At 40.9% G+C, this 25,839-nt stretch overlaps 1 protein-coding gene across 9 annotated transcripts in view; it reads left to right on the forward strand.

The window, feature by feature from the left end:
- The first annotated feature begins 3,110 nt into the window (after window positions 1–3,110).
- The window catches only part of THOC2 (THO complex subunit 2), a 130,099-nt gene continuing 107,370 nt past the window's right edge, over window positions 3,111–25,839 (forward strand). For 8 of the 9 annotated variants that reach the window (XM_073013418.1, XM_073013420.1, XM_037989101.2 and 5 more), the window contains exons 1-2: window positions 3,121–3,211; window positions 23,237–23,295. In XM_073013418.1, coding sequence (XP_072869519.1) covers window positions 3,141–3,211; window positions 23,237–23,295 — 130 coding nt within the window. In that variant the 5' untranslated portion in view covers window positions 3,121–3,140. Of the gene's footprint in view, window positions 3,212–23,236; window positions 23,296–25,839 lie in introns of all 9 variants that reach the window. The other variant, XM_008019484.3, reaches the window with a different exon arrangement.

Below are 25,839 nucleotides of genomic sequence, written 5' to 3' on the forward strand. Positions count from 1 at the left end.
TCTCCTGTTTAATTTTCTCTGGTTGGTGAGATTCCTGGGGAGGAGATTCATGATAACTGAGTTAGTTTTTGAGGATCTGTCTTTAGGCAGATTGAGGAAGTTCAGAGAAAGCCTCTCCCTGCATTTGCTCTTCCCCAAGAGCCCTAAGTTTAAAGTAATCAGCATACTAACACAGCATATTTTGGGATGGTATTTACAGAACTCCTTCAATCCAGATTCCTAAAGTTAATAGTTTACATTTGCTTTATCATCCTATTACTTTTTTTCTTTCTTTGAGACGGAGTCTCACTCTGTCACCCAGGCTGGAGTACAGTGGCACGATCTAAGCTCATTGCAGCCTCCACCTCTCAAGTTCAAGCAGTTCAAGCAATTCTGGTGCCTCAGCCTCCCGAGTAGCTGGGATTACAGGCATGGGTCACCACACCCAGATAATTTTTGTATTTTTAATAGAGATGGGGTTTCACCATGTTGGCCAGGCTGGTTCGAACTCCTGACCTCAGGTGATCTGCCTGCCTCGGCCTCCTAAATTGATAGGATTACAGGTGTGAGCCACTGTGCACGGCCTTATTACTTTTTTTCTAAAATATTTTAGAGTAAGTTGTAAAATAATGCCCCATTAACTCTAAATACTTCTGTGGTTGTTCTTTATTTTTAAAATGTAAAATTTTTAATTAATTTTTTAAATAGACAGGGTCTTGCTCTGTTGCCCAGGCTGGAGTGCAGTGGCCAGATCATGGCTCACTGCAGCCTCTAACTCTTGAGCTCATGGGATCCTCCCACTTAAGCCTCCTGAGTAGCTGGGACCACAAGTGTGCACCACCACTTATGGCTAATTAAAAAAAATTTTTTTTTGTAGAGATAGGGTCTGTTGATGTTGCTCAGGCTGGTCTTGAATTATGGCCTCAAGAGATTCTCTTGCCTCAGGCTCCCAAAGTGCTGGGATTACAGGCATTAGCCAGCATGCCCAGAGGTATATTCTTTTTTCTTTTTCTTTTTTCTCTTTTGAGACAGGGTCTTGCTCTGTCGCCCAGGCTGGAGTGCAGTGGCATGCTCACAGCTCATGGCAGCCTCAACCTCCCCAGCTCAAGCAACACTTTTACATCAGCTTCCTTAGTAGTTGGGACTACAGGCGTGCACCATCAAGCTGAAATAATTTTTGTATTTTTTGTAGAGATGGGGTTTCACTCTGTTGCTCAGACTGGTCTTCAACTCTTGAGCTCAAGCAATCCACCTGGCTCAGCCTCCCAACGTGGTAGGATTACAGGGGTGAGCCACCACACTCGGTTCCAGAGGTGTTAACTCTAAATACGTCAGTGGGTGTCTTCCCATCACCATGGCACACGTTTATCTACATAACAAACCTGCACATCCTGTACATGTAGCACATGTATCCCAGAACTTTAAATTAAATTTAAAACAATAAATAAGAAAGAAATTGCCACAACAGCAGCCATCCACATTGAGACAAGACCCTTGACCAGCAAAAAGGTTATAACTCTCTGAGGGCTAAGATGACTGTTAGCATTTATTAACAATAAAGTATTTTAAAATTACACACACAAAAAAGAAAAACACGATGTTGTAGTATGTCAAAAAATTGTATAAACTTAATTTAATCGTGAAGGAACATCAGACAAACAAATACTGAGGTACAATCTACAAAATTACTGGCTTGCACTCTTCGAAAATGTCAAGGTTGTGGAAGACAGACTGAGGAATTCTTCCAGATTAATGGAGATGTGATAACTGATACGCAGTCAGAAAAAAATATTTTTTTTGTTGTTGCTATAATAAGCATTATGGAGGTGGGGTGGGAGCACATGTCATCAGGACTTCCTGAGACTGTGTCATGAAAAAAAAAAAAAGCATTATTGGGGTGAGCAGGGTGGCTCACGCCTGTAATGCTAGCATTTTGGGAGGCTGAGGTGGGCAGATCACTTGAGGCCAGGAGTTCCAGACCAGCCTGGACAATGTGGTAAAAAACTGTTTCTAGAAAATACAAAAAATTTAGCAGAGCCTGGAGGTGTGCATCTGTAGTCACGGCAACTCAAGAGGCTAAGGTGGGAGGGTAGCTTGACCCCAGGCAGGTAGAGGCTGCAGTGAGCCATGATTGTGCCATTGCACTCCAGCCTGGGCGATAGAGTGAGACCCTGTCTCAAAAAAGAAAAGAAAAGAAAAAAAGATCAAATTTGAAATATCTGTAGATTAAGGAATAATACGATGTTTGTCTTTTTTTTTTTTTAAGATGAAGTCTCACTCTATTGCCCAGGCTGGAGTGCAGTGGCTCCATCATGGCTCACTGCAGCCTCCGCCTCCCAAATTTAAGCGATTTTCCTGCCTCAGCCTCCGGAGTAGCTGGGATTACAGGAGCGTGCCACCACGCCCGGCTAATTTTTGTATTTTTAGTAGAGGCGGGGTTTCACCATGTTGGCCAGGCTGGTCTCAAATTCCTGACCTCAGGTGGTCCACCTGCCTCGGCCTCCCAAAGTGTTGGGATTACAGGCGTGAGCCACCGTGCGCGGCCCATTTTGTTTTTCGTGGTACTTACAGTCCCTAGTTTAGCCTAAGGTAACAATGATAGCAGGCCAACGCAGCGTGTCAGAACTCGTGGATCCATGTTTCCCACGGTTAGCTCGTATCCCTCGCATTAGCGTAATGCTTGGCACACAGACAATGGCTGCCACCTTCCCGATTGTTTCCTTTTATCTCAGCAGTCAGCAGGGCGTAATGTAATTTATCTGCTTATATTTATGTCTTTCCCAAAGACTGTATTATTTCTCTATCCCCAGTGTCTAGCACATATTAGGTGCTTGAAAAATGCGTGTTTGTATTAGTGGTTGGGGTAGATACTATGGAAGAAGATAAGGTCTACTTGTTGGCCCGTGGATGGCATTTTTCTGTTCTAATGGGAAGGCTGAGGACTTCGGAGGGCGCAGCCCGCGTAGTAACTTCGCAAAGGAGCCCGCGAGTCTCCACGTCGTTGGCGGCCGGGCCTCGGGTTTCCGCTGGGTGGGGAGGAAAGTGGGGCGGGAAATCGAAAAACGAACTCTCAGCTCCCGACATTCCTCGTAGGCGGTGCTCCCCTTTGACCCTTCGCTCGCGTGCTACACATCCGGGCCTCTGCTACTAGTGAGAGGAAGATGGCGGCCGCGGCTGTGGTGGTTCCCGCAGAGTGGATAAAGAACTGGGAGAAATCAGGGAGAGGCGAATTGTGAGTGTTCGGGCCGGAGGCAGGCGCACTGCCGGGCCGGGCCAGGGCGTCAGCTGCACTCTCACCTGTGGTGGGAGGTTTGGGGGGGAAGATGTACCCCCTCCCCCACCCGGGCGGCGGGCGTGGATGGTTGGCTAGGAGTTTCGAACTCGGGGAGAGGTGCTGTTAACCGCCGCGGACCTCTTTCCTTCCCTGGCCTCCCAGAAATCGCTACTGCCTGCGGTAGCTCGGCTTTCTTTAGCCTCTTAGTAGAACCCCTGTTCCGCCCCTGCAGGTCTCTGCGCTCCCTCTTGGTCTCTTTTTGTGTCCCCCTTTTCGCTTGATCTCACTAGGCTCCTTTATCTTTATGGGGCTGCGCTGGGGCGATTCGGACTTTCCATCTCTCTCTGTCCCATTTCTTCACTCTGCACCCGTTGGACTCCGCAGTTTGGAGCTTGGCGCCTCCTCTGCCTGAAGTCCGAGGAGGGCGAACCGTCCCGGATTCCCTCCCCTCCTCTTCGCCCGCTGCCGCGAAGCCCGGGGCGCCGCGAAGAACCCGGTTTGGCACCTCTCGTCCTCCCGGGGAGCGGTCTCTTGACTGTCCCGGCCTCGCGTAGCGCCGTGGGGAAGTGTGGCAGGGATTGCCGCTTTCCCTGAAGAACTACAGACATTTCTTTGCTCCGTCTGTTCACCTTAGAGCTATTTAGGGTTGGATTTAACTTTCGTCATTAAATGTTCCCTAAACCCCATTTTATCCTGGGACTGCAACTAATTCTGGCAACTCTCCAAGCTTCTCGAGTACCTAGGATAACGCGTTTCCTTTAGTCGTGAAACTTTTCCCCCGTAACGCCGAAAACAGTAATTTGCCATACCCCTAGTCTTCTCGCCCCCACATTAGAGCGCTCCCTCCTCTCCTCTCCCTGGAAAAAGTCGTTTAAGCAGCAAAGCAAACCTCAGATTTAAGAAAACATGTTAATAACAGCTTCTCATTTCCTTCTCTGGATCGCTTTTAGATGCTAACGCTCAACCCTGGATGAAATTAACTCTTGTTAGCCATTTTTGTCGTCCTTGCCCACCCCTCTCCATTTCTAGTAGCCAGTTTACCGTGGCTCATGCTAAAGATTCAGATCTTTGTAACTTCATTACTTGGAACGAAACACGAGGAACGCGTTGCCGGATCCCGCGCTTGTAATAGTGCCAGCCTATGTGGCTTCCTCCCCCGCACCCCCCGCACTGCTGTATGAAGTCTTAACAGTGTGAGCTCTAGAATTCCCTAAATAAGCGGCTGTCTTAGCCACTTAACTAGCCGAGTGACCTTGGGTAAGTTCCTTAACCACTTGGACTGTTTCCCCTTGAGTAAATTGGGAATAATAAGTACTCTACTCAAAGGATTGTTGTGAAGACTAAATAATGCCTGTAAAGCACTTGGCTTATAGTAAGTGCTCAAGTGATAGCTATTAAAAGTAATATTATTCCAACTTTTAGATATTTAAACTTCTCAGGACAGCTCATGCACTTAAAGTCTGTACCACTCTGGTTAGCAATTAATTGGTCTCTGACTCCTTCATGTGTTTTTACTCTTGCACTGTAATGAATTGAGAGGCCCTTGAAAGACAGGGACTATGTCTCATATTTCTTTCGGTTCCACGCATGCCCCCCCCCCCAGCATATGCTTAGGGTGCTTATTGGTTTATTAATTGTCAGAGAAGACTATTAGATAAACCTTCGTTTTTAACTATAATGAACATTTTACAAATCCTCGTACATGCTAGTTAACAAATAGCTATCAAGTTTGTTAGCTGGTTGACAAATAGCCATCACATTTGATAGCTAGTTGACAAATAGCCATCAAGTTTGGGGAAGGCAAGATGGGAAGTTACCCAGCCAGACCATCATCTTCATCCATATTAGGGTAATCCACCAAAACTCGTAAAGCAATTCACTGTTTTGTTTACTTTTAAAGCCAGCTCATTTATTTAGGGGCTGTTATCTTTGTAGATTGTTCAGCTTCCTCCTTTCAGCTACTGTTTTTTGACAGTTTTGCTTTTCTTTTTTCCCCTTGAGACGGAGTCTCGCTCTGTCGTCCAGGCTGGCGTGCAGTGGCGCGATCTCGGCTCACTAACCGCTGGCTCCCGCGTTCAAGCGATTCTCCTGTCTCAGCCTCCCTGTCTCACCCTCCCGAGTAGCTGGGACTACAGGCACGTGCTACCGCGCCCGGCTAAGTTTTTGTATTTTTAGTAGAGACGGAGTTTCACCGTGTTAGCCAGGATGGTCTCCATCTCCTGACCTGGTGATCTGCCCGCCTCGGCCTCCCAACAGTTTTACTGTTATTGCTCCCACCTTAGAATGAGTGGTATTAGGGCTACAAGGTGAAATTCTGCTTGGCTTCTGACTGGTAATGGTTGGAGAAAAAGTGATGTAGGAGGTCGAAATACCTAGAAAAAATGGAATTTTAGGTTCACATTATGTGTATTTATATAATACATGCTACCTGTCATAGTTCTTATATTTGAAGAGCTGCTTCAAAACTGTTATTAGAAGCCGGGTGCGGTGGCTCACGCCTGTAATACCAGCACATTGGGAGGCCGAGGTGGGTGGATCACCTGAGGTCAGGAGTTCGAGACCAGCCTGACCAACGTGGAGAAACCCCGTCTCAACTAAAAGTACAAAATTAGCCGGGCGTGGTGGCACATGCCTGTAATCCCAGCTACTTGGGAGGCTGAGGCAGGAGAATCGCTTGAACCCGGGAGGCGGAAGTGGCGGTGAGTTGAGATCGCGCTGTTGCACTCCAGCCTGGGCAACAAGGGGAGCGAAACTCTTTCTCAAAAACAAACAAAACAAAAATAACAAAAAAACTGTTATTAGAACTTACATGTATGTAGTTATTGCATGACTTGTGGAATGTGGATTGAATTATAGTAGATCCAAATCAGTATAGTCAGTTTTATGATTGCATTCTGTTACAGGAAGAGAGTTTAAAATTGTGTAACATAATAAACTATTTTAAATAGTTAAACACATCACCATTCAGTACTTAGTTTCAGTTTATTTGACCTGTTTTCCCTCTATGAAAACTTTGTTGCATATAGCATGTCTTTGGAGTTTTTGTATCTTCTTAAAGATAGGTGTTAGCATTTTCATATTACTAGGCAGAATACGTGGTGGTGCAAATATATTACAAAAAACATTTTTCCTTTGTCTGAAAACAGCCTCTGAAATATAAAACAGCAACTGGAAAATTTAAAAATGAAGGTAGTGTGCCACCAAATTATTAGTGAATCTATTTATAGATTTGGCGTTTAGAATATGACCAATATTTAAAATTATACCTTGGGTGAATTTTTCCTTTTTAACAAGATAAATTAGCAGATAAGCTTTAACCTGACTGAAAATTACCTTTTTAAAAAATAATGTGATGTATTTCATGAGGTTTTTAATTCATTTCTTGTCTGTCAGTTCTTACCACCATAAATCTTTTCTGGGGGTGGTAGTCAACTAGTGTTGAAAGCAACATATGAGATGTATGGGATATTTTATAACTTTCAGATAGGGCAAATTCTTAATTGTATGCCATGAAAAACAACTGTCTATTAAATGGAAGGTCTTGGCTTTGAAGAATGTTTTATTAGGTAATTAGGGAGAAAAGTAAAACTGTATTTTGCCTATCTGAATGGTCCATCCATCGCATACCTAGATATCCCATTATGTTTCCAGATACCAATTATGTTTTTAATGCTAAATTACAGAACTCTTAAAGAATGACCTTTTCCAAGAAGGCTCAGAAGGGCAAAGGAGGGCTACCAAAATGTAATTGTAATTTCCAATAATACTTATATCTAAATGCAAACTCTTTCAAATTCTGAAAGGTATGTATTTGATCACTTAATTTTGGAATTAGTTTTAGTTTCTTGATTATTTTATATTGACGTAGAACTTGCCATGATTAAGCTAATAAACTTGCATGTACTGGTAGATCCGGTGGAGAATTCTGGTTTTGGTAGAAATCATTAACACAGTGAACTCAACATTTCTTTATCACAAGCAACCTTAATGGAGAATTGATATTCGAAGCTCTTAATCTGAAGATGCTAGCCTCAGCTTAATTTTATACTTAGTCTAATTTTGAAATACTTATGTTTGTTGAATATCATCTGTTTGTTTGAATAGCTTATTTTAGGTATCTCAATTAGAAAGTTTTGTTAGGTCTTACCTTATTAATGGTAGTTATAATAAAGTTTTAAAATTTAATTGCCAAATGTTTTGATTGCTACTCTTTTTCTTCTGCTGCTACGACATTATTTTAAACATTCTAGAACTTATTTAAGTACATTTGGTTGTTCAAAACATGCCATATGATCTGAATTTCTTGGAGAATTCTAGGTAGAGGGTTATAATCATTCTAAGAAATTTTAGTCTTGGTGGTTGAGTCTTTTTTTCCTCGCAAAGTTGCTCCAAATTCAGTCAAAGCTTTATCTGAAACCTTTTCTTGATGTCTCAGTTTTCATTTTGTATTTAATTTCCCATTTCGACCTGTATTCATAAACTAAGTATAAGTCTTAGTCTGTTTTCCTGGGAAGAGAAACATTCTTCAGGAAATGTTGAAGCAATGTCAGGAGGTTGTATAGGCTACTGCCTTGTTTGTTTTAAAAAAAAAAAAAAAAAAAAAATCTGTAATGCTTTAATGTTTAGGTAGGGTGAGTGCTGTCAATATACTTGTGCTTTTTTCCTGCTGTCAGTGTGGCAACTCCTGTTGTCTTTTTTTCTTTTTCTTTTTCTTTTTTTTAAAAACATTTCCTGTTTCCTTTTCTTTTAAATGCATGTTTCTACAAGATAAAACTATATTGTCCCAGTATTCATTTTTGTGGGTTTTGTTTCTGTTCTACAAATGATAATAGAGGTAGCACTTTGCTTAACTACATTTAACCTTTTTGTTGTCTTGTTTTAAAGAATTAAGTGAAGCGTAAATAGCATCAGCTTTTTATATATGAAAGCCACATTTGTGATGTGAGCATAATCAAGTAATTTAAGCTTGTGACTCTGTTTCCTTTTTACTGGAAAATGGGAACAAGTAAGATGAAAAGCCGTATACCCATGTTAAGAAGTATTCACAAAATACCTTTTAAGTCCTTGAAGGAACCTCAGACATTTTATTCAGTTTTCCATACATCTTTTGACAGAAAGTAGATTCTGTCTTCGTTCTCAGGGACCTGAGACAGCATCTCCATAATAGCACTAAACAATTTTAAAAGTGGAAAAAACGAATGCCTGGCATGGTGGCATGTGAGGTGGTGGTGGCGTGCACTGTGGCACACACCTGTAATCCCAGCTACTTGGGCAACTGAGGCAGGAGGAAGGATCACCTGAGCCCAGGAGAGCTCTGGGTGACATAGCGAGAAGCTGTCTCTATCTTTATTTAAAAAAAATAAATTAAAAAGTGGAAAAATGGTAAACTCAAGTATTTGAAAGTTATTAAGGGATTAAAATAATTTCAATTTGTACTAAGACAGAAAATTTGATTATTTTAAAGCCATATTAAAGTGGGCAACTATTAGAGGTAGTTTTGTTTGTTCCTTTCCCTATAATTTAGGTTAGTGACCTAAAACCATTAGGCAGGTGTATAGTAAGACAAATGTAACGTTCAGAAACAGTTTCTTTAAGAATCCTTGGTGGGCTTCTGTTAGTGAATCACTTAGGGAGAAGAGCACAGATACATCTACTTGTTGGTGGAAAATTCTTAGTGTTTGTTTTTAGTTTCTTGTTATAACTAAAGAATACCTGTTTTATTTTTTTATTAAAAAAGTTATTTTTAAGTAATTTTTTTTTTTTTTGAGACAGGGTCTTGCTTTGTCACCTAGGCTGGAGTGTAGTCATACGATCACGGCTCACTGCAGGCTTGACCTCCCAGGCTCAAGGGATTTTCCTGCCTCAGCCTCCTGAATAGCTGGGGCTACAGGAGCATGCCACCGTGCCTGGCTAATTAAAAACATTTTTTTGGTGTGTGTGTATGTATAGGGATGGGGTTTTGCTATATAGCGCAGGCTGGTCATAAACTCCTGGCTTCAAGTGATCCTTCCCCCTCAGCCTCCCAAAGTGCTGGGATTACAGGCATGAGCCACTGCGCCCAGCCAAAGGAATACCTCTTTTATACTAGGGAAATATAAGTATCTATTATGCAAACAAATTGCCTTGTTGTAATAACCTTTCAATGGTTCCATATGCAACTTGAGCAAATCTTTGAGATTCTAATAGTTCATGATGACATTGTCATCTGTGTCCTAATGAACATGTTTGTAGCCTGGTGACTGACAATATAGAATTATATTTCAGTTATTTCTTAAAGTTATGTAATGATGACTGTACCATTAGTCTAGGTAGGAGTTTGCAACACTGACGCAACCCCTTCCTCCCAACCATTGGAAGGCTTTTTGCAAAAGATGTGCATTAAGATTGTTAAATAGAAATAAAACTGTTGGAAATGTGAGGAAGCAAATGCATTGTTACAAGGAGAAATTTTTTTTTTTTTTTTTTTTTAAGACAGGGTCTCACTCTGTTGCCCAGGCTGGAGTACAGTGGCATGATCTTGGCTCACTGCAGCCTTGGCCTCCCAGGCTCAAGTGAATAAGGAAGAATTTTAAACAATTATTTTGTTTCTCTTTCTTTTTCATCCTTTCCTTTTCCTTTCCTCTTTTTATTTTTTCTCTTTTTCTATATGAAGGAATATTTGAAATTGCATTTTAGTAGCCTGAGTACAAAGGGAAAGATGAGTTACTTTATTCTCTTAAATTCTTCTTTCAAAGACATAGTGCTTCCTGCTATTATTATTATTATTATTTTTTGAGGCAGAGTCTCATTCTGTCGCCCAGGCTGGAGTGCAGTGGTGCGACCTCGGCCCACTGCAACCTCTGCTTCCTGGGTTCAAGTGATTCTCCTGCCTCAGCCTCCCGAGTAGCTGGGATTACAGGCATGTGCCACCAAGCCTGGCTAATTTTTGTAGTTTTAATAGAGACGGGGTTTCACCATACTGGCTAGGCTAGTCTCCAGCTCTTGACCTCAAGTAATCTGCCTTCCTCGGCCTCTTAAAAGTGCTGGGATTATAGGCGTGAGCCACTGTGCCTGGCTCCTGCTATTATATTCTAAAGGGAATTGACCCTATAGGGGAAATAGGAACCCAAAGAAGGAATTGTTTTAGTACTTCATAGTAAATATTGAAGCAATCTTGATATATATCTCCTCTCTGCAAAAGACCTAGATGGCATTTTTAGGTTATATCTTCTGATGCTAATCTGAAGCAGATATTATTTCTATGTTGTCTTTTGATTTTGTTTTATATTCCAGATAAACTTAGGTTTAACATATTTTGTGAAAATAGAAGCTTAATCAGTGTTTTTTTTTTTTTGAGATAGGGTTTCACTCTGTTCCCCATGCTGTCCAGGCTGGGGTGCAGTGGTAGGATCACCACTCACTGCAGCCTTAACCTGCAGGGTCAAGTGATCCTCCCAGCTCAGCCTCCCAAGTAGCTGGTACTATAGGCATGCGCCACCACACTCGGCTAATATTTTTTTTCTGTATTTTTTTTTTTTTTTTGAGATGGAGTCTCGCTCTGTCGCCCAGGCTGGAGTGCAGTGGCCGGATCTCAGCTCACTGCAAGCTCCACCTCCCGGGTTTATGCCATTCTCCTGCCTCAGCCTCCCGAGTAGCTGGGACTACAGGTGCCCGCCACCTCACCCGGCTAGTTTTTTTGTGTTTTTTAATAGAGACGGGGTTTCACTGTGTTAGCCAGGATGGTCTCGATCTCCTGACCTCGTGATCCGCCTGTCTCGGCTTCCCAAAGTGCTGGGATTACAGGCTTGAGCCACCGTGCCCGGCCTGTTTTTTTTTCTGTAGAGATGGGGTCTCACTTGTTGGCTAGGCTGGTCTTGAACTCCTGTGCTCGAGTGATCCTCCCCCTTAGGCCTCCCAAAGTGTTGGGATTATAGGCATGAGCCAGCATACCCAACTTTAACCAGTGTTCTTAACCAACCACTGTTCTCTTCTCAACCCATTAGAAGGCCTGTCTAGTCTCCAGGGAAGTAGTTGAAAGTGCTTGGGACCAAACTTACACCAGCTTACCATTCATAAGGTACTCTCAGAATAATTTTTTTTTAGTGAGAAATGTTTAATAGCTAAATGACATTTTCTTTCTTTGTTTTTGTTTTTGAGATGGGATCTTGCTCTGTCACCCTGGAGTGCAGGCTGGAGTGCAGTGGTGCGATCATGGCTCACTGGTGCAATCTTGGCTCACTGCAGTCTCAACTTCCTGAGCTCTGGTGATCCTCGCATCTCAGCCTCCTGAGTAGCTGGGACCACAGGCGCGTGCCACCATGCTCTGCTAATTGTTTGTGTTTTTGGTAGAGACAGGGTTTCACCACGTTACCCAGGGTAGTCTTGAACTCCTGAGCTCAGGTGATGTTACCAGGCTGGTCTCAAACTCCTGAGCTCAAGCAATTTACCCAACTTGGCCTCCTAAAGTGCTGGGATTACAGGCGTGAGCTACTATGCCTGACCTGACATTTTCAAACTAAATATTTAATTTAGTAAATGCTCTCCATTGCGCTTAGTTTTTATTTTTATTTTTTCTGAGACAGAGTCTCGCTCTGTTGCCCAGGTTGGAGTGCAGTGATGCAGTCTCAGCTAACTGCAACCTCTGCCTCCTGGGTTCATGCGATTCTTCTGCCTCAGCCTGTGGAGTAACTGGGATTACAGGTGCGCACCACCGTACCCAGCTAATTTTTATATTTTTAGTGGAGACAAGGTTTCATCATGTTGGCCAGGCTGGTCTTAAACTTCTGACCTCAAATGATCCACCCACCTTAGCCTCCCAGACTTCTGGGACTACAGGTGTGAGCCACAGCTCCCGGCTTCCATTGCCTTTTTATTCTTTGGTTTTGAACATACTTTTGTGAAACCTGAAAGTGAATTGTTGACTAGCAAAAGTTTACTCTGCTGACTTTTAATAACCTTACCCTGCTCATCCTGATGATACAGTATTGACACAGTCAGAAGACACAGAGGTGAGCTGCAAGGTTATGTGTAATCTGCAAAGTAGATAATCTCTCTGTGGATGATTGTAATCTGGCATCTTATTTAGCCTTAGATGTGATATATAAGCAGGTTCTGTTAAGTCTTAAAATTATTTGTTTCATTGACTAGAAAAAGGATTACGTGATATATAAACAGGTTCTGTTAAGTCTTAAAATAATTTGTTTCATTGACTAGAAAAAGGATTACTAGATACAAAAGAGTAAGAAACTCTTCTGTATGAATTCATTGGCTCTCTTTTCTTTAAAGCCTTGTGCACCTTGGAAGAATTTTTTTTCTAAATTATGAAATGTAACAAAAATACAGAGAAGTCATGAAACCTCAATATAGAGCTTAAAGAGTCATTGTAAGATGCACCCCCATGTAACTTACACCCAGGTTAAGGCAACATACCGTTTGTTCCCAATCAAACCTTTCCCACCTCCCATGTAGTAACCATTATCCTGACATTTATGGTTTTCCTCTTTCTTGATTTTTCTCTTTTTTTAACCTTGCATCTTCAGCTCAAAGGAACTTTCTTGCTTTTCTTTGCAGTGTCATTACCCAATATGTTTAATTTTTTTCTCGAACTTCATATAAATGAAATCATTGAATATTTATCCTACTGTATCTGGCTGCTTTTGCTCAACAGTTATGACTTTAAGATTCATCCATATTGTATGTTTGCAGTTCATTGATTTTCCTTTTTTTTTTTTTAGTTCATTCATTTTCATAGTTGCAAGATACTCCATTGTATACCAGTGTTTATTTTTATGCTGTCTTGTTGATAAACATTTTTGTTGCTTCTGGTTTTTGGCTATTACTAACAGTGCCAATAGAAACATTATACAACAGTTTTGGTGTATACAAGCATGTGTTTTTGTGGAGTATATACTAGGTGTAGAATCTCTGGGTTATAGGTTACACTTTAGCTCTGTTAGATATTGCCAAGCTATTTCAGTGTACACTCCCACCAGCAGTGTATGAGTTGACCTTGTTTCACATTGTCACTACATTTGATATTGTCAGACTTAAATTTTTTATAAATATGTATGTAATTTTACTGTGGCTTATATTTTCATGAGCATCTTTTTATATGTTGTTGGTCATTTGGAGTAATTATTATTATTTTTTGTTGTTTGAGACAGAGTCTTGCTCTGTCGCCCAGTTTGGAGTGTGGTGGTGGCGCGATCTTAGCTCCCTGCAACCTCTGCCTCCCGGGTTCAAGCGATTCTTGTGCCTCAGCCTTCTGATTAGCTGGAATTACAGGTGTGTGCCACCACACCTGGCTAATTTTTGTATTTTTAGTAGAGACGGGGTTTCACCATGTTGGGCAGGCTGGTCTTGAACTCCAGGCCTATGGTGATCAGCCCGCCTTGGCCTCCGAAAGTGCTGGGATTGCAGGCATGAGCCACCACGCCAGGCCTGGAGTTCTTGTTTCTTTTTGTGAAAGGTCTCTGTCATATCTTTTGCCTTTTTTGCTATTGAGTTGCTTGAGTTTCTTTCACTGATTTGTAGGGGTTCTTATTATAGTCTGTATTTGAGCCCTTTTTGGGTTACACTGCATGTGTTACAACTGTCTTTCTTTTTTTTTAAATTTTACGTTCTGGGATATATGTGCAGAACGTGCAGGTTTGTTACATAGATACACATGTACCATGGTGGTTTGCTGCACCTATCAACCCGTCATCTAGGTTTTAAGCCTCGCATGCATTAGGTATTTGTCCTAATGCTCTCCCTCCCCTTGCTCCCCAACCCCCAACAGGCCCCAGTATGATGTTCCCGTCCCTGTGTCCTTGTGTTCTCATTGTTCAACTCCCACTTATGAGTGAGAACATGTGGTGTTTGGTTTTTTGTTTCTGTGTTAGTTTGCTGAGAATGATGGTTTCCAGCTTCATTCATGTCCCTGCAAAGGACATGAACTCATCCTTTTTTATGGTTGCATGGTATTCCATGGTGTATATGTGCCACATTTTCTTTATCCAGCCTATCATTGATGGGCATTTGGGTTGGTTCCAATTCTTTGCTATTGTAAATAGTACTGCAGTGAACATACGTGTTTATGTGTCTTTATAGCAGCATGATTTATAATCCTTTGGGTATATACCCAGTAATGGGATTGCTGAGTCAGATGGTATTTCTGGTTCTAGATCCTTGGGTAATCGCCACACTGTCTTCCACAATGGTTGAACTAATTTACACCCCCACCAACAGTGTAAAAGCATATCATCAGCAGCAAATACTCTGCTGTTTTCCTTGAAATGACAGGCTCACTTGGTTCATTTTCGAGAAAATGCACATGAAAGACCCATGTCTGAATAACCGTAGTTTGTTTTTCTTTCAAGTAAAAAATGGTGTTTCATAAAATCAAGCTGGTTCAGCTTACAATTCTAATAGTCGCACAGGTGCTTCACCTGTAGACAAATACTGTGGTTGTATTTGGGTGTGAGGCAGAAATTACTTATGCAAACTTTAAAATTTCATCACATAGGCTATTAAAAGGATGTGTTATCTTTAATTTTTTTTTTTTTGGGAGATAGAGTCTCGCACTGTCGCCTAGGCTGCAGTGTAGTGGCGTGATCTCGGCTCACTGCAACCTCTGCCTCCTGAGTCCAAGCGATTCTGCTGCCTCAGGCTCCCGAGTAGCTGGGACTACAGGCATGCACCACCATGCTCGGCTAATTTTTGTATTTTTTAGTAAAGATGGGGTTTCACCATGTTGGTCAGACTGGTCTTGAAGTCCTGACCTCAAGTGATCCACCCTGCTCAGCCTCCCAAACTGCTGGGATTACAGGCGTGAGCCACCACACCCAGCCAAAAGGATGTGTTCTTAAAAAAAGACATGCTTTCCCAGGCACAGTGGCTCACTCCTGTAATTCCAGCACTTTGGGAGGCCGAGGTGGGCAGATCACTTGTGGTCAGGAGTTCGAGACTGGCCTGGCCAACATGGTGAAACTCCATCTCTACTTAAAATACAAAAATTAGCCAGGCATGGTTGTGCACACCTGTAATCCCAGTTACTCAGGACGCTGAGGCGGGAGGATTGCTTGAGCCTGGGAGGCAGAGGCTGCAGTGAGCCAAGATCGTGCCACTGTACTCCAGCCTGGGTGACAGAGCAAGACTCTGTCTCAAAAAACAAACAAACAAACAAACCAAAATATGTTCTTAGGGTTCAGGATTTAACAAAATTAACAACTTTTTAAGTAACTTTTTTATTGTGGAAAAAAAACACCCAACATGAAATCTACCTTCTTAGCAAATTTTAAGTGAGCAGTACAATGTTGTCAACTATAAGTACAATGTTAGCAGATCTTCTGATCTTTTTCATATTCTATGAGCTGAACTTCGTATCCCTTATACACCAACTCCCCATTTTCCCCTTCCTGCAGCCTCTGACAACCACCATTCTACTTTTCACTTCTGAGTTTGACTACATTAGATACTTTATATAAGTAGAATCATACAGTGTTTGTCCTGTGACTGGCTTCTTACCTTAGTACACTGTCCTTAAGGTTCATCCACGTTGTAGCACGATGGGATTTCCTTTTTTTTTATGGCTGAATAATGTTTGCTTTCATAGATATACAACACATTTTCTTTATTCGCTCTTCTGTTGGTGGACATTTAGGTTGTTTCTACCTCTAGGCTATTGTAAATAATGCTGCAGTGAACATAGGAATGCAGCTATCTCTGTGAGATCCTGACTTAAATTTTTTTGGATAAATACCCAGAAGTAGGAATGCTCGATCATATGGTAGTTCTACTTTTCATTTTTTGAGGAATCTCTATACTGTTTTTCATAACAATTGCATTATTTTATTTAATTTTTTTCGAGAGACAGGCTCTTGCTTTTTGTCACCCAGGCTAGAGTGCAGTGGTGCAATCATAGCTCACCGTAACCTTGAACTCCTGGGCTCAAGTGATCCTCCTGCCTCAACCTCCTAAGAGGCTGGGACTATAGGGATGTGCCACCATGACCTGCTAATTAAAAAATTTTTTTTGTAGAGATAGAGTCTTGCTGGGTTGCCCAGGCTGGTCTTGAACTCCTGGCCTCAAGCAATTCTCATGCCTCGGCCTCCAAAAAGGCTGGGATTAGAGGTGTGAGCTACAGGCCTGGCCTATATTTTTTTTTCTTTTTTGAGACAGGGTCTCACTCTGTTGCCTAGGCTGGAGTGCATGGCGTGATCTCAGCTCACTGCAGCCTTGACCTCTGGTGCTCAAGTGATCCTCCCACCTCAGCCTCCCAAGTAGCTGGGACTATAGGCCTGCTCCACCATGCCTGGCTAGTTTTTGTTTATTTTTTGTGGAGATGAGGTCTCTTTGTTACCCAGGCTTATTTATTTTTTATTTTTATTTTTTGTTTTTGAGATAGCATTTTGCTTTGTTGCCCAGGCTGGAGTGCTGTAGTGAAATCATAGCTCATCATAACCTGGAAATCCTGGACTCAAGCAATCCTCCCACTTCAGCCTCCCGAGTAGCTAGGACTCACACCACAATGCCTATTTCTTTTCTTTTTTTTTTTTGTAGAGACAGAGTCTTGCTATGTTGTTCAGGCTGATCTCCAACTGACCTCAACGAATGTTCCTGCCTCGGCCTTGCAAATTGCTGAAATTACAGGCATGGGCCACTGTGCCTGGCTGGCATCACCATTTTCTTTTATTTTGAGAATATGTTTAATTTTTAAATTTTTTTTTTTTGAGACAGGGTCTCACTCTGTTGCCCAGGCTGGAGTGCAGTGGCTTATCTCAGCTCACTGCAAGCTCCACCTCCTGGGTTCATGCCATTCTCCTGCCTCAGCCTCCCGAGTAGCTGGGATTACAGGCGCCCGCCACCTCGCCTGGCTAATTTTTTTGTATTTTTTAGTAGAGACGGGGTTTCACCGTGTTAGCCAGGATGGTGTTGCTCTCCTGACCTCGTGATCCGCCCGTCTCAGCCTCCCAAAGTGCTGGGATTACAGGCATGAGCCACTGCGCCCAGCCCCTTGACTTCTTTATATATTTTGGATATTAAGCCCATATTTGATGTTTGGCTTGCAAGTATTTTCTCCGAATCCATAGGTTGTCTCCATCACACTGTTAATTGTTTCCTTTCCTGTATAGAAACTTTTTTTTTTTTTTGAGACAGAGTCTCGCTTTGTTGCCCAGGCTGGAATGCGGTGGTGCGATCTCGGCTTGCTGCAATCTCTGCCTCCTGGGTCCAAGCGATTCTCCTGCCTCAGCCTCCTGAGTAGCTGGGATTACAGGCATGCGCCACCATGCCCGGATAATTTTTGTATTTTTGGTAGAGAAGGATTTCTCCATGTTGGTCAGGCTTGTCTTGAACTTCTCACCTCAGGTTATCTGTCCGCCTTGGCCTCCCAGAGTGCTGGGATTATAAGTATGAGCCACTGCACCTGGCCTCCTGCGTAGAAACTTTTTTTGTTTGATGTAATCCCATTTGTCTATTTTTGCTTTAATCACTTGAGCTTTTGGGGTCAAATCTAAAAAACTGTAGCCCAGACCAATGTTGTGTAGCTCTTCCCCTGTTTTTTCTTTTAGGATTTTTATAGTTTCAGGTCTTACATTTAAGTCTTTAATTCATTTTGAGTTGGTTTTTGTATATGGTGTGAAGTAAGTGTCCAGTTTCATTGTTCTGTATGTGGATATTAAGTTTTACCAGCATTCTTTATTGAAGAGACTGCCTTTTTCCCCATAATGTGTTCTTGGTACCCTTTGTTGAAAATTGACTGTAAATGCATGGATTAGTATCTGGGCTCTCTATTCTATTCCGTTAGTTGATGTGTCTATTTTTATGCCAGTGCCATGCTGTTTTAATTACCCTAGTTTTGTAGTTGGCTGGCCTTACATTTAGTTGGTTGGCCGCATCCACAGATTCAACCAACAACAAATCAAAAGCTGTGGATATGGAGGGCTGACTGTAAGTGTTTTCTGTCTACAGTTGGTTGAATCCGCAGATGCGGAACCTGTGGACACAGAAGGATGACTGTATATATGCCATATATAAGGGACTTTTGAGCATCTGTGAATTTGGTGTGTGTGGCAGATGGTCCTGGAACCAATCCCCCTTGGATACAGAGGGCCAACTGTAGCTTGAAGTCAAATAGTGGGATACTTCTAGCTTTTTTCTTTTTGTTCAAGATTGCCTTGGCTGCTATTCGTTTTTTTTCTGGTTCCATATAAATTTTTAGGATTTTTCTGTTTCTGTGAAAAATGTCATTGGTGTTTTGATAGAGATTGCATTGAGTCTTTATATCTCTTTGGGTACCATGGACATTTAAACAATCTTAATTATTATAATAAATGAACATGGAATATCTTTTCATTTATTTGTCATCTTCAGTTTCTTTCATCAGCATTTGATAGTTTGTGGTGTATAGATCTTTCACCTCCTTGGTTAAATTTATTCTTAAGTATTTTATTTTTTGTAGCTATTTTATTTTTATTATTATTTTTCTCTTTTTGCCATTCTTGCAATGCTATAGCTATTTTAAATGGAATTAAAATTATTTTTCAGGTAGTTCATTGTTAGCATATAGAATCACTACCTATTTTTGTGTGTTGATTTTTATATCCTGTAACTTAACCCTATTTATTATTTTTTTTAAATATTTTTTTGCCTTGATGGATACAGCATATTTATTTCTAACAATTTTATGGTGTAGGCATTAGGATTTTCTAAATATAAGATCATTTTGTCAGCAGAGACAATTTCACTTTTCTTGTTTGGATAACTTTCATTTCTTCTTTTTGCCCAATTGCTCTGGCAAGGACTTTTAGTACTCTGTTGAATAGACATGGAGAGAGTGGGCATGTACCTGATCTTAGAGGAAAAACCTTCAACTTTTCACCATTGAATATAATGTTAGCTGTGGGCTTGTTATTTATGGTCTTTTTTTTGTGTGTGTTGAGGAACATTCATTCTATAGTTAGTATGTGTATTTATTTGATAGGGAGTCTTGCTCTGTCACGCAGGCTAGTTAATTGTTGAGAGTTTTATCATAAAAGGGTATTGAATTTTGTCAAATGCTTTTTCGGCATCTAAGGAGATGATCAAGTGATTTTTATCCTTCATTTTGTTAATGTAATGTGTCACATTTAGTGTATGTTGTACCATCCTTGCTTCCCAGGGATAAATCCATTGTAATCATGGTGAATGATCCTTTTAATGTGCTGTTAAATTTCGTTTGCTGGTGTTTATTGAGGATTTTTTCATCTGTGTTTATAAGAGGCATTGACTTGTAATTTTCTTTTCTTGTAATGTTTTTGTCTGGCTCTGGTATTATGGTGTACTATCCTCTTGTATTCCTTTTTGTTTCTGTGTAATTGGTTGTAATGTTTTTTCTTTTGTTTCTAATTTTGTTTACATTTTCTTTTTCTTTATTAAATGTCTAGCTAAAGATTTGTCAGTTTTGTTAATCTTTTTTTAAAAAACAACTTTTACTTTTATTGATTTTTTTTCTTTTTTTTTTGAGATAAGTTCTCACTTTGTCACCCAGGCTGGAGTGCAGTGGCACTATCTTGGCTCACTGCAGCCTTGACATCCTGGGCTCAAGTGATCCTCCCACCTCAGCCCCTCAAGTAGCTGGGACTACAGGTGTGGGCCACCATGCCCAGCTAATTTTTTGTGTTTTTTTGGTAGAGACAAGGTTTTGCCATGCTGCCCAGGCTGGTCTCGAACTCCTAAGCTCAAGCTATCTGCCTGCCTCAGCCTCTCAAATTGCTAGGATTACAAGCGTGAGCCACCGCACCCGGCTGATTTTTGTTTTCTTTTTTAATTCTCTATTTCAGTTGTTTCTGCCCTAATCTTTATTATTTCCTTCCTTCTATTAACTTTGGACTTAGTTTATTCTACTTTTTCTAGTTCCTTGAAGTTTTGAGTTAGGTGGCTTATTTGAGTTTTTTTTTTTTTTTTTTTTTTTTTGAGACGGAGTCTGGCTCTGTCGCCCAGGCTGGCGTGCAGTGGCCGGATCTCAGCTCACTGCAAGCTCCGCCTCCCGGGTTTACGCCATTCTCCTGCCTCAGCCTCCCGAGTAGCTGGGACTACAGGCGCCCGCCACCTTGCCCGGCTAGTTTTTTGTATTTTTTAGTAGAGACGGGGTTTCACCGTGTTAGCCAGGATGGTCTCGATCTCCTGACCTTGTGATCCACCCATCTCGGCCTCCCGAAGTGCTGGGATTACAGGCTTGAGCCACCGCGCCCGGCCTGAGATTTTTTTTAAAAAAGGCATTTATAGTGCTGGCTTGGTGGCTCACGCCTGTATTCCCAGAACTTTGTTGGGCTGAGGTGGGCAGATTGCTTGAGCCCAGGAGTTTGAGACCAGCCTGGGTAACATGGTGAAACCCATCTCTTCAAAATATACAAAATTAGCTGGGCATGGTGGCATGCACCTGTGGTCCCACCTAATGGGGTGTTGGGGGTGGGTGCTGAGGCTGAGGTGGGGGGATCACTTGAGCCCAGAAGATCGAGGCTGCAGTGAGCCAAGATTTTGCCATTGCAGTTCAGCCTGGGTGATAGAATGAGATACTGTGTTAAAAAAAAAAAAAAAAAAAAAAATTATTGCTACAAATTTCCTCTTTTGAACTGCTTTTGGTATATCTCATAAGTTTTGGTATTTATGTTTTCATTTTCATTTGTCTCAAGATAATTCCTAATTTCCTTCTTGATTTTGTTCTTTGATTCTTTGGTTGTTCAAGAATGTGTTTAATTTCTACATATTTGTGAACTTTCCAGTTTTCTTTCTGGTATTGATATCTAGTTTTATTCCATTGTGTTTGGAAAAGATACTTGGTATGATTTCTGTCTTTTAAAATGTGTTATTTTTTTGTGATATCTAATGTGATCAGAAGGTTAGATCACATGTTAGAGCCTGGAAAAAGGTTTGTGTGTGCTTGAGAAGAATGTAGTCTCTTTATCTTGGGTGGCATGTTATGGATAGGTCTGTTAAATCCATTTGGTCTGTAGTATTATTCAAGTCTTCTGTTTCCTTACTGATCTTTTGTCTAGATATTCTATGGAAAGTAGTGTATTGAAATTCCCTACTATTACTGTGTTGATGTCTATTTATTTCTTCAGTTCTGTGTCACATATATTCATATGCTTTTGTCCTCTGATGTGGTATGTGTATATATTTATAATTGTTATATTTTCAAAGTATGTTTTGTCTAATATAAGCATAGGCACCCCTGTTCTCTCTTGGCTAACATTTGAATGGATTATCTTTATCCATCCTTTCACTTTCAGCCTGTCTGTGTCCTTAAATTTAAAACAAGTTTCTTGTAGACAGCATACAGCTTTAAAAAAAATAGCTTGTCTTAAAAAATATCAATTTAGATACTTTGTCTTTTGAATGTGGAGTTAGATGTTACATTTAAGGTAATTAATTACTGACAGGAAAGGACTTAACTACTGCCATTTTGTTAATTGTTTTTCTGTCTTGTAGCTCTTCTGTTCCTCTTTTCCTCTCTTGTACTCTTCTTTTATATTTTATTATATTTTTCCTTGCAATTTGTTTGTTCAAGAGATTGGGTCACTCTCTGTTAGATTTTCCCACAGTTTGAATTTTGGTGACTGTATCCCTATGGTATCTCTTAATACATTTCTCTGTGGTCTTTTTCTGTAAATTGGTAGTTGGATCCAGATGGCTTGATCAGATTTTGATTTACACTTCCCCCCCCCCGCCCCAAGACAATTTCATAGGTGGGTGATGCTTTCTTTTCTTTTTTCCCTTTTTTTCTTTTTTTCTTTTTCTTTTTTTTTTCTGTTGCCCAGGCTGGAGTACAGTGGAACGAACAGTCATGGTTCACTGCAGCCTCAATTTCCTGGGCTCAGATGATTTTTTCACCCCAGCCTCCCGAGTAGCTGGGAGTGCAAGCGTGAGCCACCATGCCAGGCTAATTTTTGTATTTTTTGTTGAGACAGGGTTTCACCATGTTTCCCAGGCTGGTCTTGACCTCTGGGCTCAAGCTGTCTGCCTGTCTTGGCCTCCCAAAGTGCTGGGATTACAGGTGTAAGCCACCATGCCCAACCTGCATGATGTTTTCTTTCATCAGAATCTGGAGGCACATAATGTTTCATAGTCTCTTTTTCTTTTCTTTTCTTTCTTTCTTTCTTTCTTTTTTTTTTTTGTAGAGATGGAGTCTTGCTCTGTTGCCAGGCTGCAGTGCAGTGGCACGATCTTGGCTCACTCTGCCTCCTGGGTTCAAGCAATTCTCTTGCCTCAGCCTCCCTAGTAGCTGGGACTACAGGTGCATGCCACCACGCCCAACTAATTTCTTTTGTATTTTAGTAAAGACGGGGTTTCATTGTGTTGCCCAAGCTGGTCTTGAACTCCAGAGCTCAGGCAATCCTCCCACCTTGACCTCCCAAAGTGCTAGGATTATAGGTGTGAGCCACCGTGCCTGGCCTCTTTTTGTAATGTGAGCAGCCTTTGGTAGATGCCTAGATTTTGTAATGTTTTTTTTTTTTTTTTTGAGACGGAGTCTTGCTCTGTCACCCAGGCTGGAGTGCAGTGGCGTGGTCTCGGCTCACTGCAAGCTCTGCCTCCCAGGTTCACGCCATTATCCTGCCTCAGCCTCCCTAGTAGCTGGGACTACAGGTGCCTGCCACCACGCCTGGCTAGTTTTTTTGTATTTTTAGTAGAGACGGGGTTTCACCATGTTCGCCAGGATTTTCTCAATCCCCTGACCTCGTGATCCGCCCGCCTCGGCCTCCCAAAGTGCTGGGATTACAGGCGTGAGCCACCGCGCCTGGCCTAGATTCTGTAATTAATTAGGGATCTTAAAATGGTGATATTCTAATTTCATAATTCCTTCTTTATTACTACAGGGATAGTTTTAATCTTCTATGAGTTACCAGTGGTACAGTTTGTATATGAAAGGCAGAATAAATGCCTGATTAAAATTTTGTTTTTACTTGCCAGTTGATATAATTTGCTCTATAAGCATCATCTCATGTTATGGTGGAAATTGAAATGTTTTCTATTTTATTCTAGTTTGCATTTATGTCGGATTCTCAGTGAAAATAAAAGCCATGATAGTTCGACGTATAGAGGTAAGATTTTTAAAAGTATCTTAGTTATTTTTGGCTTGATTAAAATTAGTAACTGTCTGCTTTCTATTCATTGTTAGGTATGAAAACAAAAGGTGTAAGATAGTTCACATTACATAAAGGTTTTACATGGTTATATTATAGTCAGGATTAAAACTGTAATTACAGTAAGACTATATCTCTGTATACCGATGTTATTTGACCTGCATTATAATGATATGATATTGCTTGACTTTTGTAATTGGGGCTTGGTATATTTAGCTAAATTTCAGCAGTTGTTAGCTGTATCAATCATAAATATGACAGAAAAGATAGCATGGAAAGAAAAATTGTTCTGATCTTATTTGCACTAGAAAATTTCCAGAAACTGAGGTTCAGTGTTTTTACTACAGCTGGTTATGTTTAGGTGGTGTCTGGGGATCTTGTTAAAGGCAGTTGTCATGGAAAACATTCAAACAAAGGAGTTGTTTACTGCATATCACAGATATGATTTATTAAATAAAATATTATATAATTAAATAGTATATATTATAATTTTCCAGTATCTTTAGTTTCAAAGGATTTTACTATTTAACGTTTTATTAATTTAAAATTAGACATGTGGATTTGGCAAAGGAGGGACAAAACTCAAAGCGATTGTGTCTAGTAAGTGTAAAGCATTTACATTTGTAGTATTGTTGGGGGTAAAACCCACAGTATTTTTTTAAATTAGAAAATACATTTTTATAACTGATATTCTATTTGAAGGCAAAAGCATTAGATAAAATGTATTATGGTCATTTAAATTATGCTTTTGTGAATAGAAGATTAAGAACAGAATTTTACATATATATATATGCTTATTTTTGTTCCACCAAAAATTATAACTTTCATAAGAGAGAATATATTTTCTTTTTTTTTCCTGTCTTTTTTTTTTTTTTTTTTTTTTAAAGGAGACAGGGTCTCTTTCCATTGTCCAGGCTGTAATGCAGTGGTGGTGTAATCATAGCTCACTGCAGCTTCAAACTGGGCTCAAGCGATCCTGCCACTTCAGATTCCCAAGTAGCTGGGACTGCAAGTGTGCAACACCGCTCCTTGCTTATTTATTTATTTATTGTTTGAGATGGAGTTTCACTCTTGTTACCCAGGCTGGAGTGCAATGGTGCAATCTCAGCTCACTGCAACCTCTGCCTCCTGGGTTCAAGCGATTCTCTTGCCTCAGCCTCCTGAGTAGCTGGGATTACAGGCATGTAACACCATGCCTGCCTAATTTTGTATTTTTAGTAGAGGTGGGGTTTCACCATGTTGGTCAGGCTGGTCTTGAACTCCTGACCTCAGGTGATCCTCCCGCCTCGGCCTCCCAAAGTTCTGGGATTACAGGTGTGAACCACCGTGCCCAGCCTTATTTTTTTAATTTATTTTTTTGTAGAGATGAGGTATCTTGCTATATTGCCCAAGCTGGTCTCATATTCTTGGCCTCAAGCAGTCCTTTCGCCTCAGGCTCCCAAATTGTTCGGATTACTGTCATGAGCCACCTTGCATAGCTGAGGATATACTTTTTAAAGAACATTTGGGCAGGGTGTGGTGGCTCACGCCTGTAATCCTAGCACTTTGGGAATCTGAGGTGGGTAGATCACTTGAGGTCAGGAGTTCAAGACCAGCCTGGCCAATATGGTGAAACTCCATCTCTAAAAAAAACCAAAAAACAAACAAACAAACAAACAAACAAAATAGCTGCGTGTGATGGCGTGCGCTTGTAATCCCAGCTACTCAGGAGGCTGAGGTATGAGAATCGCTTGAACCCGGGAGGCAGAAGTTGTAGTGAGCCAAGATCACACCACTGCACTCCAGCCTGGGTGACAGACCATGTCTCATAAAAAGAACATTTGGATGTGTGAGTGAAAAATGTTTTTTTAAACAAATGAAAAAGCCATTTTTTACCCTGTCATATGGGTAAGACCTGTTTTAAGAATTAACATTCCTAGCTTGCCATCCCCAAATTATTTTCTTGTTTATCCTGCTTACAAAATTGCATGATCACTCAAAAGATTTTTGAGGTTGATAGACAGTAATGTATTCTTGTTTAAGTTAGTTGACTGTCTGAAGTGTAAGAATGTACAGAAAGACTCCTTTCTAAAAATACTTGGGTACTTTATCTTTTTTCTTCCCCGTGTTTAAAATCAGTTTTTAACATCTCAGTTAACTTTGATCTTGTTTAATAGAAACATTAGGTGGATAAAATAGAAGAATTTTCAATAAATGATAGTGTAAATAGTGTAACAATGTGACTCTGGATCTTTAATAACTATTAGGTTATTGTTTATTTGAATGGTTCTGATTCACATGTGAAACCAGAAATAGTTATGAGTGTGGCCTTATTGGCAGAATTGCCAGTGCTCTCCTTCTCTTACCCTTGCTTGTTTCCTTAACACATATACTCCTTGGCTGATCTCTGTCAACAGTCAGGCTTTGGTTTGAGGGGCTCCAGTTTGTTGTCCTAGCAGGAAACTGACTGAATGTCATTCCTTCAGAATCTCTTTTCTGTCTTAGGGGTTTGTGTTTGGGCAG

The sequence above is a fragment of the Chlorocebus sabaeus genome, chromosome X (genome assembly GCF_047675955.1).
Source record: "Chlorocebus sabaeus isolate Y175 chromosome X, mChlSab1.0.hap1, whole genome shotgun sequence".
Lineage (NCBI taxonomy): Eukaryota > Metazoa > Chordata > Mammalia > Primates > Cercopithecidae > Chlorocebus > Chlorocebus sabaeus.